General features: G+C 33.6%; 1 protein-coding gene across 1 annotated transcript in view; it reads right to left on the reverse strand.

The window, feature by feature from the left end:
• Positions 1-1490: 1490 nt before the first annotated feature.
• Positions 1491-17962, reverse strand: part of LOC125827276 (delta-1-pyrroline-5-carboxylate synthase) — a 31054-nt gene continuing 14582 nt past the window's right edge. Inside the window, exons 7-20 of the mRNA XM_049506593.1 lie at positions 14797-14947; positions 14553-14717; positions 14387-14464; positions 13929-14018; positions 13578-13664; positions 13369-13455; positions 13161-13257; positions 12953-13056; positions 12772-12847; positions 8968-9118; positions 8765-8833; positions 8309-8375; positions 8152-8222; positions 1491-1843 (exon numbers count right to left, since the gene is read on the reverse strand). Of these exons, the coding sequence (XP_049362550.1) occupies positions 1762-1843; positions 8152-8222; positions 8309-8375; positions 8765-8833; positions 8968-9118; positions 12772-12847; positions 12953-13056; positions 13161-13257; positions 13369-13455; positions 13578-13664; positions 13929-14018; positions 14387-14464; positions 14553-14717; positions 14797-14947 (1375 nt within the window). The 3' untranslated portion in view covers positions 1491-1761. The remainder of the gene's footprint in view (positions 1844-8151; positions 8223-8308; positions 8376-8764; positions 8834-8967; positions 9119-12771; positions 12848-12952; positions 13057-13160; positions 13258-13368; positions 13456-13577; positions 13665-13928; positions 14019-14386; positions 14465-14552; positions 14718-14796; positions 14948-17962) is intronic.

Below are 17962 nucleotides of genomic sequence, written 5' to 3' on the forward strand. Positions count from 1 at the left end.
GATTTTTCGTTTTTGTTATCCATTAAAGCGCAACAATAAAATATATGACGTTTATTTTTTAATGTATTCGTGCTATTTTTTAATGTATCCGAATTGTGTTACTTTTTCAGGGATCAATGTAATTACAAACTAAATAGGGATATATTGTAATTTCATATTAAAACTATGATTCCTAAAATTTATACATATACTTAAGTGGGTATATAAAAGAACAAAACCCAGTGCTAATTTCAAGCATAGAAGTGTATTTTGAGTATTTATGTCGACCCATTAGAATAACTACTCCTAGTATGAATAGACTCTTTGGAAAATTAGACAAAATGTTCATTTGTTTGAATAGTCCACTTAAAAAAATAAGTAGTTCTTTGTCATTCTTCTTCTGTATCTTCTTCTTCGCCTCCTTTTTTTAAGAAATAAAAAAAAATCGACATATTGCAAATGTGAATTATTTTGAGCGAATTATATCTCAAAAGACTTGAAACATTGAGAGAATTTTATATCTAAAATTAGGGAACATTTAGAAGTGATTTTGAGTTAATCGAGATTGAATGTCAATGTATACTTCATATATAGTTAAGCTATATTCAGATTTTTGAGTGTATCATAATGTATAGAAAGTGTATAGTTCATGTATAAGTAAGCAATATTGTATAGTCAATGTATACTTTCTATGACTTTTGGCTATTTTATACATAAATATTTATTGTAAACTAGTTACTTTATTGTATGTATTTGAAACTAACCCCTCCTCTTTAGGGTTCTTATTTCATCAGCTACCTTTGAAAGATAATATTGAACACACTTGTGATTTATAGGTTTATCCTTTTTCACCATATTGAACCTCTCTTGAACTATCTTACTGAGTTCGTTTCTATTTCAGAAAATACATCAAATTCTCCTTGAACTTGGCAGTAAAATTTACTTTAGCATTTTACCTTTACATAATACACTTTTCATTGTGAGATCGTCACTACTATATTTTTAGGATGATATTTAATTCATTTCATATTAGATTAGGAGGGTAAATAGACATTTGTGTAGTTAAAGTGCTAAAATAAGTTTTACTATCAAGTTTAGGGAAGATTTGATGTATTTTCTCTTTCTATTTCTACCTTGTATAGTATCTCATATTTTAATGTTTAATTAAATTAGTTTCTAGATTCTCTTGATTGTTTCTTTTGAGTAATAAATTGATAGCATTTCAATTCTAAATTATTACTTGCTTTTCTCCTATACAAGATTTAAGATTATTGATTTCCTTCACAGCGGTCATATGTTGAAGAATCCATCTTCAATTTCATTGAATTCCTAAGGTGGACTTAATATTCAATGAATTTAGTTCAAACCGTGAAAACCAAGGTTGAAATCTCACTATAGACAAGGCCTCATCTTCCTAAGATTTGGTTGGCAAAATTATCTAATAATTATGATGGTGGGAGGTAACAATAACCTAGAAGAAAAATTGCAAGTTGGCCAGGACATTTATATAAATGAAACGTCTTTTTAATTATTTGAAATACACATTTCGATATTATTATAATTGGACAAATTAGGCTGCAAGTTAAAACCTATGTAACAACATAACTATGTTAAATAATACAGAATAATATTAAGAGTGTTTGGCCTGTGTATGCAAATGATCACAAGTCAATCTATCTCCATGGCTGGAACATACAGAAAATCTTTGGGTAAGCACCAAACCTGCTTTACCCACCATCCAATAGCACCATACAAAATCTTCCTAAATACACAACTGGACAATCACCCTTGCTGAGTAAGGTCTTTGTGACTGTACACAATTGATTTATCACCATCAACAATTTGTCCACTTCCCCTTGCAAGCCTATACAAAATTGCAGCATTGGGTAAATAACTCGTGTCCAAAATGCAGAATAAAATTCAATATTTAATTCTTACGCCCAATCAAAATAAGTAAACAAGCTTAAGAAAATTTGAAGGAAGAAAACTCATTTCAGCATGAAATAGGTACTGGACTCTAGAACTTGGTATAGATTTTAAACAGCAAATAAACTCTTCCTCTTGCACATACAAGACACAGTAAAACCATGGCAAACTCATGCCTCTGATCTTTTTTATTGTTTTCATTTCATTTTGGTGATGAAGTATTGATAAAATGGCCCTTAATATATACGGGTTGGACAATTATGGTCCTTGGATGTATATCACTAAACAAAAATATACAAAAATTAGACAGTTTTGGTCTTAAACCCTAAACTAATGGTAGAGATGACAAAGCTGTGGAAAATTTTCGCTACGTATTATGTCCACGCCTAGTTTTAAGTTGTGCATAGGAGTGTTTGACAAGTTGAGAAGGAGTATAATATCCAAATCTTCTGCTTGAAAAGCTATATGGATGTTTGAAAATTCAGAACAAAAGTTTGGAGCAAGTTCGAAACGATAATGGATAAAGACATCCAAATGTAACTTCAAAGGAGTACATCTCTTAATCTAGAAGAAATTCGGCCATGATATTATGAATGAAAGTTGTGCCCTTGAAGTCTAGTGCAAACACTTGTCATTTGAACACCCATACAAACATTTACTAAAAGGTGTGTGAAGGGGACAAATCACGGCCGTGAAAGAAAAACTTCCGAGAGGGAAAATCAGGCAGTGCGACCACGAAATAAAGCATGCTCAGTGCTTTTGCCAACTGCTCAGACGTTATAAATGCATTATATCACTCCCTTATCATGATATTAATATCAATATCAATATCATGAATTTGAAAAGTTCCAAGGAAATTCCACCAATAACCTATGGGTAAGATTTTGAGATTTGAACTCTAAGGGGTCGTTTGGTATGTTGGATTAGTTATAGTGGGATAAGTTATGTTGGGATTAGCTATGCTAGGAGTAGTTATAATTGCTTGTTTGGTTTGTCATATTCAAACTTATATTCATGGCATAATTTCTAAGAATAAGTTGTTTGTTTACAAAAATACCATCCACCTTATTGAATTTTTTTTTACATTTTCTTTGCAAGATTTAGTTATTCATTCTTAAAAATAAATTTTCCATCTTATTTTAGCTTAAATATTTTTGTGTGTGCATTTCCATGATTGTGACGTCTGTTTTTAAAATTAAACTTTCATCTTATTTAACTTAAAAATAAAACTTCCATCTTATTTAGCTTAAAAATAAAATTTTCATCTTTTTTAGCTTAAAAATAAATTTCCATCTTATTTAGCTTAAAAATAAAACTTATATTTTAAGTTTATTAAAGTAAAAGAAATTTTATTATTGAAGTTCTCTACATTTTAAAGTTAGCTACAATTTAATTGATATATAAAAGATCATTTTTAAGAGAGTAATAAACTATTTAATTAAAAATATGCAATTTAGTAGTGGAGTATACATTTTAGGAGAAATAAAAATATAAATAAACATAAGAATTGGGCAAATAAATCCAACTTATAATATATTCATAAATAAAAATTGTACTTATAAAATGTAATTTTTTAATAGAAAAATATATTATCATAAAAATAACGAATAATTAAGATTGTGAATGCTATTATAAATGTTGTTAAGAATTATGTTAATATACATGAATGTAAAGTAGTGTATAAAAGAGAGTTTAAGGGGGATATTTTTGTTATTTTACATATTTTATCTCAGGATAAGTTATCCTAGGATTACTATTCCACCCCAGGGAGGGATAACTTATCCCAGGACTAATTGTTAATCCTGTGATAAGTTATCCCAACCTTTGCAACCAAACAATGGATTGAAGTGCACTCAAAAATTATCTTGGGATTAACTCCTCTTATCCACCACAGCCACACCAAGACCCCTAAAAGTAATTCCAACTCTTGGGCTTAATATATTAGTGTTGTTATGCTATAAGGGGTCGTTTGGTAGGGAGTATTAGGAGAAATAGTCCATGTATTATGTATGGTATTATTTAGTAGGCTTAAGTCATCGACCGCCCCTTAAAGTTGTCCGCATAATTCACTTAGACATTTCAATTAAGACTTGTACCTATTGAACACCTAAATTGTTCAAAACATGTACCTATTAAACACAACGTTGTGTTTTGCACTTCCCTGAAGCGTGTGAAAAGATTCAAAATAGTGTCTTTTTGAAATTTTTTCTTCTTTTATTGACACTTGGCATTATAATTAACTTAAAAACATTTTTCTTCTTTCATTTACACTTTTTTCAAAAAAGAAAAGGACCCCACTCCCTACCTATCATCTGCTTCATACTTTAGTTTGCAAAACTTTCTTCATTTTAGCTCCAACATTGTTTTTCTTTCTTTTTTATAAAAATAAGAATATTATTTCTTCCAATTATGAAGATAAATGAAAATTAACTATGAAGATTCAGATTTGAAAGTTCGTATGATTTATTTCAAATCTCATAAAAATAAGGAACAAATATGAAGAAGAAGAAAGAAAATAAATGAATTTTACGTATAAAAAAAGTTTGCCAATATTTGTTTATCACAATTTTCGAACAAAGATTTTTACTCAAATTCATATATAAACCCATTAAATTTATCAAAAATGATATTCAAAAATTTGAAAGAATTCATTTTTGAGCTATCAATTTCATGTTGTCTTCGATGTAGAAATGAATAACCGCCGGCAAAATTTTCTTTCTTCTTCACTCTTAGTATGAAAACGTATATATATTTTTTAAAAGTTAATCTTCAAGTTATTTGAAAAGAATTAGATTTTGTGATTTGAGAAAGAATGTGTTTTGGGAAGAAGATGAAGATGAAAGGGGGTTGGGTAGGGGTGGGGTTGGGTAGAATAGGTTGACATTTTCATTTTTTTCTTTTTCTTTTTAAAAAAATTAGATATAAAAAGTGTTTGAAATAATTTTAAACAAAATTTTTTTTTATAATTTTCGGGGTCCAGTGCCACATGTTATTTTTTAATTAGCCGTTTTGCCACGTCACCGCAAGTGTATCACACAATCTTCATATATTTTGTTGATTATCAAAAAATGCCTAATAGGAACAATTTTTGAATTGGTAAAAGTGTTCAATAGGTACTAGTCTTAGTTGAGGACAACTTTAAGGGACCACTGATGACTTAAGCCTAAAGGGAAGGTGTAAGGCATCCTTTAAGATCAGTTAAAAACTGTTAACCGGCCAAGTGTTCAATTGGAAGAATTTTAGTATTACTTAGTAAAAGTGTTCAATTATGCGAACAACTTTAAGGGGCCACTGATGACTTAAGCCTATTTAGTACTATGTTTGGTAAGAATTTAGACCTATGTATAATTAATCCATGGATTAGTTATACACCCTATATGGTATTAGAGGATGTATTACTAATACCTTCCATTTGGAGGTATTAGTAATACATAGGATTTAATACCATGGGATAAGTCTATATAAAGACAAAAATATCCCTCAAATCATTTTAATCCTTTTCTTGATTTTATGTTTTATATTTGTACTAGTAAATTTATTTAAATAAATTAGCTTACAAATTATTTAGAGAGGGTTGTTTGTTACTAAATAAATCCAATAGAAATCAATACCATATTTCAAAATGTGAGTTGTTTAACATTAATTAAAAAGGAAAATATAACACCACATGATGTTTCGTGTGTATGTGTGTGTGTGTGTGTATATATATATATATATATATATATATTTGTGTGGTTTTCTAATTATTTGTATTTTAAACAATTTATAAAATTGCATATATATTAAAACTATAACTTGCAATTTTTATGTGTAAATGTAGATAGTTTACTCAATTTTACTATTGTTTACATCTTTTCGGTTTTATAAGTAACTGGTTTATCTTTTTTAAATTCAAAAAATTGACATTTTGTGAGTGATCAATTTATTAAGATGACAAATATTTATCCTCAAATAATTTAAGTGAAAAAATAGCACACATGAGAACAAAAAAGTTCTTCTCCTAGCTAGTTAGAAGGTCGTAAAAAATAATATTGTCACTGCAATTATCTACCTCAATCCAATTACATAATAATACTAGAGTATAATTGGAAAGAAGCTTTTTATAGAGTTTTAATCCAAACACAAGATGTGGTGGAAAACAATGAACAAAACACTTCATAAAAATAATCCCTACATTTACTAATCTCTGCACTACTAATTCCTGCATTACTAATCCCACTAATCCCTGTGTTATTAATCTTTGTACCAAACGACCCCTAAGAGTACTGAATGTACTTAACTAGTGGTTGGATGGTGGAATGGTGAAAATCCATTTATGGACATTAAAAACAAGGAAGGTGAAGAGGGTCTTCATGGTTGAGGTGATAGATTGGATAGTCATAAATGATCCCATTAGTTATTTATGAGCAATTGGAAGTATAAAATAGAATGAGTGAGTTAAGACTCCACGCTAGAACATGGCTTTGGGAAACGATGAATTAGGGCTTAGTCCAATTTTGACGCATTGAGCTTGTCAAGCGTAATTGAAATCTGTCAAACCCATATTATATGTTAGAATATGACTTGTTGACAGCTTGTGGGACAGAACTCAAATTTGAGCTCGGAGGCTGAGGTAAGTTGAGGCTTAATCTTCTAAGACATACTCATTAAATGTTTTAAAAGCTTGAATTGTAATTTCAAATGTGGGAGTACTCCAACAAATGGGTATAAGCTACACCATGAATCAGAATTATATGCATAAAGTAAGTTATTTTGTGAATAGAGGATTTTACTACGAATTTTCAAATGACTGAATTTTGGAAATGGCAAGAGAGCTTGTTAATGAAAGTGAAACATGTTTTCATCTCGGCTACTACCTGGGTTTTAATCTAGTATCCGTGAATTGTATATAGAGATTTGAGAAGGTCAGGCCCTGTCCTGACACTTCCTACAGGTCCTAGATTATTGTAGAGGCTTCATAGACCTGTGTTGATGTTGTCATGTATGTACAGATGTTGTGACTCATGTTTCAGTTGGGTCTTATGTCAGTTGTATGTTTCAGGCCCAAAGACTTCTCTATGTATACATATGTTTCATGTTTATGTAAGTTTCTATGATTCATGACTAGTTGGTCCATTCGGTCAAGTTAAGGCACCGAGTGCCAGTCTGGCTCACCAAGGTTTTAGGGTGTGACAAACTTACCATTAGAGCACTAGGTTCATGGTTTATGTATCCTACGAAGTCAATTAAATCGTGTTCAGTAGAGTCCTTTTTATTGGTTTGTTGTCGACCACATCTACAAGGGGGAGGCTACACAGACATTTAGGAAAACTTACCTTTCTTTCATACTCAAAATCATGCAATAGAACTATGCTTTCATGAATCATTCCACTCCGCACGATCGAGCTTAGGGTGGCAAGTGAATGTGAAGTTCCTAGAAAATCATGTACGTACTAGATGTTCAAGCAACGGATCGGAATCTCGAGGCTAGAGCGTTGACCTCAACCATTAAGAGAGATTGTGACAGTATCAGTTAGTAAGGTATGAAACTCGAGAAAGAAGATGGTAGAAAAATGAGGTACATGTTACCAAGGAGGAGGTAATTGTGGATTTGAGCTAATAGTCGAATGTGAACGATGTACTCAGAAAGGGGGCAAAAGAAAAGAAGAAGAGTAAGTGATGAGATGGCGGAATCATTATTGGCAGGATGTCGAAACATGTGAATAGATGTTACAGGGGTAGTAGTGCCATGATACTAAGAAACAGAGGCACCTGAATCTTGCCAAGTAGGAAAACAACCGGGAAAAGGAATGCAGGCTGGATATGCACTGAGATCTTGCTGCACTAGGTCTAAAAGACTGGTTTGGTCAAGAAAAAAACCTAAGTGTGGGCAGTCAGTCACATGTGATCCTGTAAGGAAGTAATACCAAGTTCATCATGCAGACAGACAAAAATATAATTAAGAAGTTGTAGCAAATGCAATAAAGCTGAAGGATATGTCGTATAGGAAAGAAATGGTATCTAGGTCAAGTTGAGAGAATTCATTTCGACTTGCATAAGGAGATTAAACTGACTACATCATCTTCTTTACTTCCATTTTCTCTTTTATCATAAGAGATATATGAGTCGCCAAAGAGAATTGAGAAGAAACAGTTTTGTTGTTTCAAAAGGCAAACTCTCAAGAGTGGTAGCTTTCCAGGTAGGACTTAAAGCCAGAAAGAAGTAGAAGAGGAACTGAAGTAAAAAAACAGTTGATAGCACACATACCATTTAGTTGTTAGCAATCCTTCAACTCCAACTGGGCCACGAGCATGAATACGACCAGTACTAATGCCCACCTATTCACCCAAAAGCAAGCAAGATACAGATAAATATGAAACTACAATGCCAAAAGATAATTTGGAATCACTGATAGATTATATACCTCTGCACCAAGTCCAAAGCGGAATCCATCACTAAATCTTGTACTTGCATTGTGAAATACAGCAGCACTGAAAAGTGAAAATCAAATGTATTCCCCCCACAAAATGATTAACTACAATGAGCAAAACTTATTATTGGGAACTAATGAAATGGCAGAGGACTTACAGCCTGTTTGGATTGGCTTATTTTAAGTGTTTTTAAGCACTTCTGTGTTTGGGTAAATTTAAAAAGTGCTTATAAGCACTTGATTTTAAGCTTAAGCTAAAATGATAAAAATAAGCCAAAAGTCATAAGTTAGAATTTCCAACTTATGGCTTTTGTCTTATAAGTCAAAATCGAAAAGCCAATCCAAACAGGTAGTTAGTCTATCAGACTGAAGAAACTATTCATGAGTTGTAATAAAGGATGAAGTTGAAAAACATAAGAATGATAAGATAAAGTAATCCAGTAAATATACCTGTCAACCTGACGTAAAAAAACTTCAGCAACTTCCTGATCTTCGGTAATGATGCTATCGGTGTGGGCACTGCAGTGAGTTGGGTATAACAAAATAAGGATTGCAAAAGTTTGCATGGAACCGGAGCTTCAATATGAAGTAATTTAAAAAAAAAGAAATCATAATGCATCCTATTAAAAAAAAATTAGGCAAACATAACATGCCTTCCATGCTGATGTATATGATCTATCGCAGCATATACATCTTCAACAACTTCCACAGTGCAAGCTAGTGAACTATATTCGTGATGAAATGTGCGTGCCTCTGGAATCTTGAGCAGGGAGCTTGCTTTGGGTCCACCATATAAAGAAACCCCTGGCAAAGAGGCAAGCATCAGATAACACGTCTTGAATCTAATTAAACTGTTCTTTCAAGGCCAAACAAGTTGAGGATAGTCAGCATCACTTTTCTCGTTAAAAGTAATGGTTGCAGATAGTCAGCATTTACCATATTTTAAAACTTAGGATAGAGCCGTTTTCAAATAGTGTTCAATCTATTATGTATAATCGATATTCAATTGATTGGTTTGAGTTATCAGCAAATACTTCGTTTCTTCTTGTCCAAGTCACTTCTTTTTTTGTCCAGGTTGTTTGTGTGTGATTCCACGTGATCTTTTTCAAGATCATTTTGATGTTTTTGAGAGAAAGGACACCGATTTTTCCTTTGTTTTCCATATTTGATCCACATGCTCTTTCTCCTTGACTTGAGGAATAGTACACTTCTCAAAAAAAAAAAAAAGATAATGCTTTACTACAGCTCACAATTAGTGCCTTGTATGCAGCTAGTATTACATTGATTAGCTATCCACAAAGCATCTTGAACATGTTCATGAGTAATCCAAATATTATCAACCACTTCTAGCCTCAATGATGAAAAGTGCACAAGACCAGAAAGTCACATTGATAATTAGAAACTATAAATAGAAACACTAGTAACATTAGTAACTTCCATAATATCATAAAGCTATCTATAGGCTAATAAATGAATAATGATAACCATAAACCTGTTAAGTCTCGCAGCAATCATGAGATGGCAGAGGTTGCATATACAAGATGGACAGCTTAAGGGTATCCTAAGTACAAGCTTGGATGTAAAGACAAAGAGGGGGAAGGGGGTCATACTAGATGAGAACTACAAAGATGGATAACACGTCAGAGCATACAAGGGATGAAGTGTGAGGCGACCATGGAGCAATCAGAAAATATAAGCTAATCAGGTATGCAGTAACTCACGGATTTTGACAACTGAGATGGACTTTACATAATATTTGATTTACTTGTTATGTATCATAAATCAAGTTTGAAACAACAAAGGAGATACAGAAGATTTGAATGAAAAACTCAAGGAACAGAACATGTAACATATCTTTTTTAAACATAATGTAGATTGTGTATCCTGTTAATTATAGATGAGGTATAATAACAAGAGTGTTTTTGTCGGTGATGCAACTCAAAGCTAAACTGAGATTAAGAAAGTGATCTCAATTTCTTTCTCCCTACTCCCAAGTCAAGACCCCACAGTATTCATCTAAGTTGTGCGGACTCTTTTGGTACCGCAACTGTGTCGACACGACATGTGTGTGGGTGTGGGATTTTGTTATCACTCATTAGTCATCCAATAGTTACAGCATTAGTTATTTCTTTTTAGCAGTAGTTATTTCCTTTTAGTAGTAGTTATTTTCCTGTAATAGTGCAGTTTTTCATTCCAGTAATGTTAGGAAGTCATGTCCTAGTTTCTAAGGGTAGTTATCTTTTTAAGTGTTGTATTTAAACCATTTGTTTGTCTCAAGAAAGGTAAGCAGAAAAGTAATTTCAGTTTTTGAGTACTTTAACTCAAGAGATTGCAGGTTCTCTCTTAGCGAACTAGCACCATAGGTTGTAAGAAGAAAACTTCAGATTTTATCTTGCAGCGTCCCATAGACCATAACTAAATCCATAACAGGGGACCATAACAACTTGGTATCAAAGAGGGGAGTTATGAGAGACCAAATTCAACATCAACTAGCACAATTGGTGAATTTGTTCCACGAAGAACGTGCAGCCAATTTGGCCAGACAGGAAGCAATAAATGCTCGTTTGGATGCACTCGCAAAGGATTTGGAGAATTCTAAGCTTGATTCTGATTCAAATGAAAATACAAGTCAGAATCGCGGTTGGAGGGGAAAAAATAAAGTGGTAGGTTGGTCGGGATCAGAAGTAGGAGGAAGTTTCATCATTCCTCGACATACAAAGTTGGATTTCCCACGATTTAATGGCCAAGAGGACCCTTTGGGGTGGTTGAAAAGATGTGAACACTTCTTTCGACACCAACAAACTCCAGAAGAAGAAAAGGTTGGACTTGCTTCTTTTCATTTAGAAGGCAATGCACAACTTTGGTTTCTTCAACTAGAGATAGATATGCCTCAACCATCTTGGGATGAATTCAAACGTCAATGTAACCTTCGCTTTGGGCCACCAATTAGAAGTCAGAAATTGGGAGAATTGGGTAAGTTATGCCAGATTGGGTCTGTGACAAATTACCAAGAAAAGTTTGAGCAGTTAATTTCGCGGGCCGGTACACTCACTCAGTCGCAAAAAATTGAACTCTATATCCGTGATCTTACTGATTATATAGCAATTGAGGTTGAGTTACATAATCCTCCAGATTTGGCTACGGCGATGAGTTTATCTCGACTTTATGAACGCAAGGAACAACCCGTTTGTTCGCAATCGTTAGATGCTTGCAAATCCAAGACAGCAGATTTCTCACCTCAACATGCCAGATTTGTGAAGAAACTGACCAAATCTGAAATGGAGGAAAGGTGACTTAAGGGACTTTGTTTCAATTGTGATGAACCATTCACCCGAGGTCATCAATGCAAGAAATTATTCTGGATTGACTTTATAGACGAGGTCATCAATCCAAGACAGTAGATTTCTCACTGCACTTAGCGCTTGAGGACAAGCGCGATTTGAAGGAGGAGAGTAATGTTATCACTCATTAGTCATCCAATAGTTACAGCTTTAGTTATTTCTTTTTAGCAGTAGTTATTTCCTTTTAGTAGTAGTTATTTTCCTGTAATAGTGCAGTTTTTCATTCTAGTAATGTTAGGAAGTCATGTCCTAGTTTCTAGGGGTAGTTATCTTTTTAAGTGTTGTATTTAAACTATTTATTTGTCTCAGAAAAGGTAAGCAGAAAAGTAATTTCAGTTTTTGAGTACTTTAACTCAAGAGATTGCAGGTTCTCTCTTAACGAACCAGCACCATAGGTCGTAAGAAGAAAACTTCAAATTTTATCTTGCAGCGTCCCATAACTAGATCCATAACAGGGACCATAACAGATTTGGTCAATCGATTTTGGGTATTATAACCAAAATTGATAAAGACATTCGAGAGAGATGCAATGATTTCTGAAATCAAAACAAAAGCTGGGGTGAAATCATAATTTAGGCATATATTTTTTTATTGTTAAAAGATATTTGTATGAAAAAGCCATCAACCAGAAGATGCTTTAAAGATATTTATAGATCAACATCACTGCTGAATGCGCAATGAACTCAAGAAGTCTATCATGACCACTAAATCATTTGCAATAGCCATGTAACACCATAAAAACTGTAAGGAAGTGCGTTTGTACTTAATAATAATTACAAATTCAAACTTGCTCTCAAAATTTATGCATTCCTTTCCTTCCAAATAGTCCACCATAATTTAGGCATATCTAATTTAGATATTTGAATTATTTTTAGCCAAGCCACGTATCCGTATACATTACAGGATCCGTTCCCCCAGATCTTAAAATTACATCTATGATTGTGAAATTAAGGAATGAACAGATGCAATAATCATGTTCAGTTTCTTTTGACAGTAGATTATGAAGGATCCATCTCTAGATCCACTCATTTCGGACACCAGCACCCAAATCTCAGAAACTTAAGTATTCATGTAGAAGCTCAATTATTGAAGGAGTTTGCAAAAAAAAAAAAATACCTTTTGTTTGAAGTTCCACACTCAGATCATTAAGACCTCCATTTTGTGCCAAATCCTTATGCACAAGAAGTGTTTCCTATAAGGGACAGCAATGAAAAAAATTTCACAAAAACAGAAGAAAACAATAAACTACTGAAGTTAAATACTGGACACTGCTTTACAAAAAGGTATAAGAAACTACCATCGCATTACAGGCTGCAGGATAATCGGTTTTTGCATCCACAATAATGCGCTTTGCCATATCCATGTCAGCAGACTTGTCAACATAAACATGGCAAATTCCATCTGGAAGCAAACAAAGTGACTTTCTCATCATCGGAACAGAATCCTTGATATCAAAGCAGAGAAAGCATGTACACGTAATTAATATTCAACTAACACATAATTACCAGCATGGCCTAGAACAGGAATTTTTGTTGATGCCTTGATTTGAGAAACAAGTTTATTGCTACCTCTTGGGATAACAAGATCAATCACATCATCATGCTGCAATGCAGGAAAAAAACAAAGAACCAAAATCATGTGTAATGTAGGTCATGATTTCTTGAAAACGAAACAGAGATATAATATAAGTTTCCTAAGAAATTTGGCAGGCACCTTAAGCAATTCAGGGATCTCTTCTCTAGAAGTCACTAGTCCAATAAGCCTTTCACCTACACTTACAGGAATGGCTGAGGTAATCACCTGACACACACAAAAGAAAAAAAAAGAAAAAAAAGAGGAGAAGGTGACAAAGTTGTCATGAAATGAAGAGAATGTGAACCTCCAGTATAGAGGGTATGAGAACATAATACTATCAGTTAAACCTTGTGTAAGATGGCGTTTGATCTTTTGGCCTCCTTTCCTCCTTTCAACAAGAGTCCATTCCCACTTCGGACTGCTAGAGAAGCTATCTAGTCATGCAAAAAAAATTGCAACGAGTTTGTGAACGGTAAAAGTATAATCCAAGGATGGGCACTTCAAGCATGCAGAGAATTCCATAAGTTTACATATAGTGACATGTCTGCCATCATTATCCCCACTACTAGTAACAAAAACGTGTTGAATAACTACTAAAAAGTGAACCCTACTAATTCATATTGGGAAGGGGGGAAAGTAAAAGGCATGCAGCAGAGTCTCTGTTAGTGGGAAACATCAACTTTGCCAGCATTGCATACCTGTACAAGTGCATCGGGTCGTGACTCAAAAATAATCAATAGAACGCCTAACGGAGCTGATGATTTCTCCAAGATGAATCCATCAGCAACCTGAACAAGATGACAACATTCCAGAGATCAAATCAACATCCCATTCTGAAATTAAAGGCTAATAATTGAACACTGATCAATGAAAGTTGTAAGTTACAAATCCACATCTCGATTTCTCCCAATCTTCCAGCAAGTCAGCCCGTTCATTACATGACTCAAGAAACTAAACAACCACAAAAATATCTTTGGCTATACCATTCAGTGTAATTGTCACTGGACATAGTGATAGTATAATACCCACTAAAATCGTCTGATAGTGCAGAAGGTTTTCTATAAAGAGGTACTTCAAAAGATTCCTTCACAATCTGTTTGTTCCTCATGTCAGTAAAAACTACCTGTGCCACTTATATTTGATCTGATTTACTCACCTCCGTTCTTTTTAAAGTGCGACCAAGGGGCTCATCCATCTTAGCAAGCACACGAACTGAGTTTGCAAGACTAGAAATCTATGAAAAAGGAGTATCAATTTCAGCAAGAGTATTAAAAAGGTACATGATCACTCAGACAAAGTTGCATAAGTGAGCAAGCTCTTACTTTTCCTGGCTTTAAAGCCAGCCGAGATATCAAAGACTTCTCATATCCGGCCTGTTGAGCAGCAACCACATCAGCTTCATTCTCAGCGAGGATTGCCTTTTCATTTGCTTCCAGTGCATCAGCTATATCCTGCAATATTTTACTCCTTTCTTGGGAAGACAGTGCCTGGAGGTGAATAAAAAATATATAGTCACATCCATTGCAGCATACAAAATGTTATAGCCAGATGCCCCTCTAAATATACCTGAAGCCGTCTGGAACACTCCCTTGCAGCAACTGCCATCTCACGAGCATCAATCTCTCCAATTGAGGCCCATTTATTGGCATCACAATGAAAGAGGGTGCCGATACGTTCCCCATGCAGCACTTTAATGATGTTATCTGTCGCAAAGCCACTTTATTCCCATGAAAGTGCACAGTCAGAGAGAGAGAGAGAGAATCAGTAGCAAGTTTAGGTAAAGTGAGCAAGAAACAATGAAAAATGAGCTTTCACAGTGAATGTCTGAAGAACAATGCTTCACTGCATATAATACATTTGTAGTGATTTACATTTGTTTTTCAGCCTTAATTTATTGCATTCCTTTTCAACCTAACCATTTACTGCCACCATCTTGTCCTGCTAACACCCCTTTTCTTTTTAAATAACAGTGGTGTGTTGAACCATCTTGCATGCACCTTGTGACTATTTAACTGAGTACTTACATCATCCCACCAATACATACTTAGAGTAAGGTAACTGTGTCCAGCTGGCCTCTGCGGGATTTCAGATCGTGGTCTCCTATGATTTTTAATCCAGTTTCATCAACTGAGTCACACCTTGGAAAGCTCTTCATTGAATAGTTATCCCCTCTAGCTAAGCTCCGTAATAGACATTTTCAACGGCAACTTCATTAAGACTGTTGTAGAATAATAGAATAATCTCTTTGAGAAGTTCATGCAACTTAAACTGTTGTAGTTGCTTAGCTTAAATTCAATTATAACATTTGGTTTCGATTAACTTCCTTTTAGCATGTTTCCAGAATTTATTTGCATTCACAAATGAGATAAACCTGAAAGACTTTTAACAACTCAACTATTTCTAACAAAGTTTTCAGGTTGCCTTCAAACAAAAATGAGAGTTCAAGCAAACAGATTTTAAGGAGCTAAATTGCAGATTTAAAGACAAGCCCTTTGTTCCAATTGCTAAAATTTTGGCCACTTTGGCCTTGAAAGAATTTGGGCTCAATATAAATTTTCTGCAGAATTTTTAAGGTGCTGATTAGGCCTAAAACGTTTTCTAGGCACTCAATGCAGGGGCAGATCTATGTAGAAGGGTGGGGATGCCATGCCAGCGGAGGCCTAGGTTAAAATTATGTTTATATGTATAGGAAATCATATATTTATTAGGCGTGCCACCTAGAGAAATGTGAAGAGGAGCCAGTGGCAAAGTTAAGTTTTACATCTTAACAGAGTTCAATTCCCATTTACCACACTTCCTAATCTTTTTTTATAGTATTCCAAGTTTAAGGAAAAGATTATTACCCGTGGAACCATAACACCTTTGACACCTAGATTTAAGTGGACCCGGCTCTCAGGCCTCAGCCCCTCTCATCTTTTTTCCTTTCTTTTAAATTTTCCCACTCTCCTATTTTCTGTTGTGGATCCTATTATTTGTAAATTATTTTTTCAAAAAATTGTATCTCTCTAGTCTGTATTTGTCTGTGTATTACAAAAACTCTTTTTTCTCCAATCTCTTTTTCATTTTTTGGTTTACAGTAACACCTGACCTCACATATAAACATGTGCCACAAAATACAATGACCTCACATCATTAAGGTAGTGTGAGATATGAAATAATCTTTTTTGGAATTATGACTTAATTGTAAAAAATTTAAACTTAATTCTTTATTGTCCTTTTAAATTGATTGATTTCTTTTCTTTTTCCTTTTTATCAAGCATAAAATATTTTGGATTTCATTGAAGTTTGAAAATGTGGCAGATCCTCCCAGAACTCTCTCATTTCTTGATTGTTCCGACAATTATTTTTTACAAATCTTTTTTGTACTTATTTTTTGAAAAAAAAAAAAAAAACTACTTCATTTTAGCCTCAACTGTTTACTTATGGAGCTTCTTCCTAAGCCGATCTTGATTCCTATTTCATACTAACTGATTATTACTATGTATTAATTCCTCCTTGTGACACTCAAACGTAATGTCTAATCAATATGCTTGCTTAAACTTATTAACAACTTATGTAAGCACACAAATAAGATGCCTCCTAAACTAATAAATGATTGTTTAATTTATCACAAAAAGCGTGATATATTCATGAATATAAGTAAGTATGCATCATAGAGTGTTTCCAAAATATGACTTCGTCAAGTACATTTATAAATAAATTATATGTATTAATGATATTAGTAATATTGTTGAAATTTTTTGTTGTACACCAAGTTGTAATTATTTCATTTTTTCATTTTATCGAGTTGCCTCTATAAATCGAAAAGACGAATTACCCAAACTGAAGCCCAACAACATACTTAGTGTAATCTCAGAAAGTGGGGTCCGGGGAGGATAGAGTGTAAGCAAACCTTACCCCTACCTTTGGAGTTAGAGAGAATGTTCATGATAGACTCTCAGCTCAAGGGAAACACAGTCCAAAGAAGAACGGGAAAAGAAAAAATGAAAATGAAGAAGTCATGGATTCCATACTACTGACAACATGGAAAATCATCCAGAACAGTAACCACATCAAATATTTACCCTATTTGGATTGTGTAAATAGCAACATGTCTATGTTCCAAACAATGTGACACCCAAAACCTCCAAATCATGAATCCGCTTATGACTCAATGAAAAAATGGCCATGTCTGGCCAAATTTTTAAAATTTGATTTATTAACAAGTTCAACCCAAGGGATCTTTATGGATACGCAATGTATGTCAAAACAAATTTGGGGTTTGGCCCAAGTCAACTGATTTCAAAAGGGCATATTTCTCAAATCACTCTTAGCCCATTTCAGATCTCAAAGGAAAAGTATTCAAACAGACTTTAAGGCCCAAATGTTGGCAAGTTATTTGCCATAGACCAAACATGGTATATGTTTTGCAAATTATTTATAGGATACAAATTTATTTTATTACCTTCTACTAATTTCTCTTGGTATCTTCAATTACCACGTGTATGTATTGTATATATATACCTCTTAAGTTTATAAAACTAAATTACTTTGTAGCCCTTCGTTTTAGCGTATGTGCGTTGCACGTGTATCGCATCAACAAACAAAAAATATGTACAAAAAGATATATTTTTATAAAATAATTGTTGAAGTTAAAATAAAAACAGATATTTATTTAACAACATCATATCTAATGTAATGTATGTCTTTATGGATGTTACTTGATTTTCAAATCAATCCCCCACAAAGTGGG

Source organism: Solanum verrucosum, unplaced genomic scaffold (genome assembly GCF_900185275.1).
Source record: "Solanum verrucosum unplaced genomic scaffold, falcon-dt-bn FXZP01000106.1, whole genome shotgun sequence".
Lineage (NCBI taxonomy): Eukaryota > Viridiplantae > Streptophyta > Magnoliopsida > Solanales > Solanaceae > Solanum > Solanum verrucosum.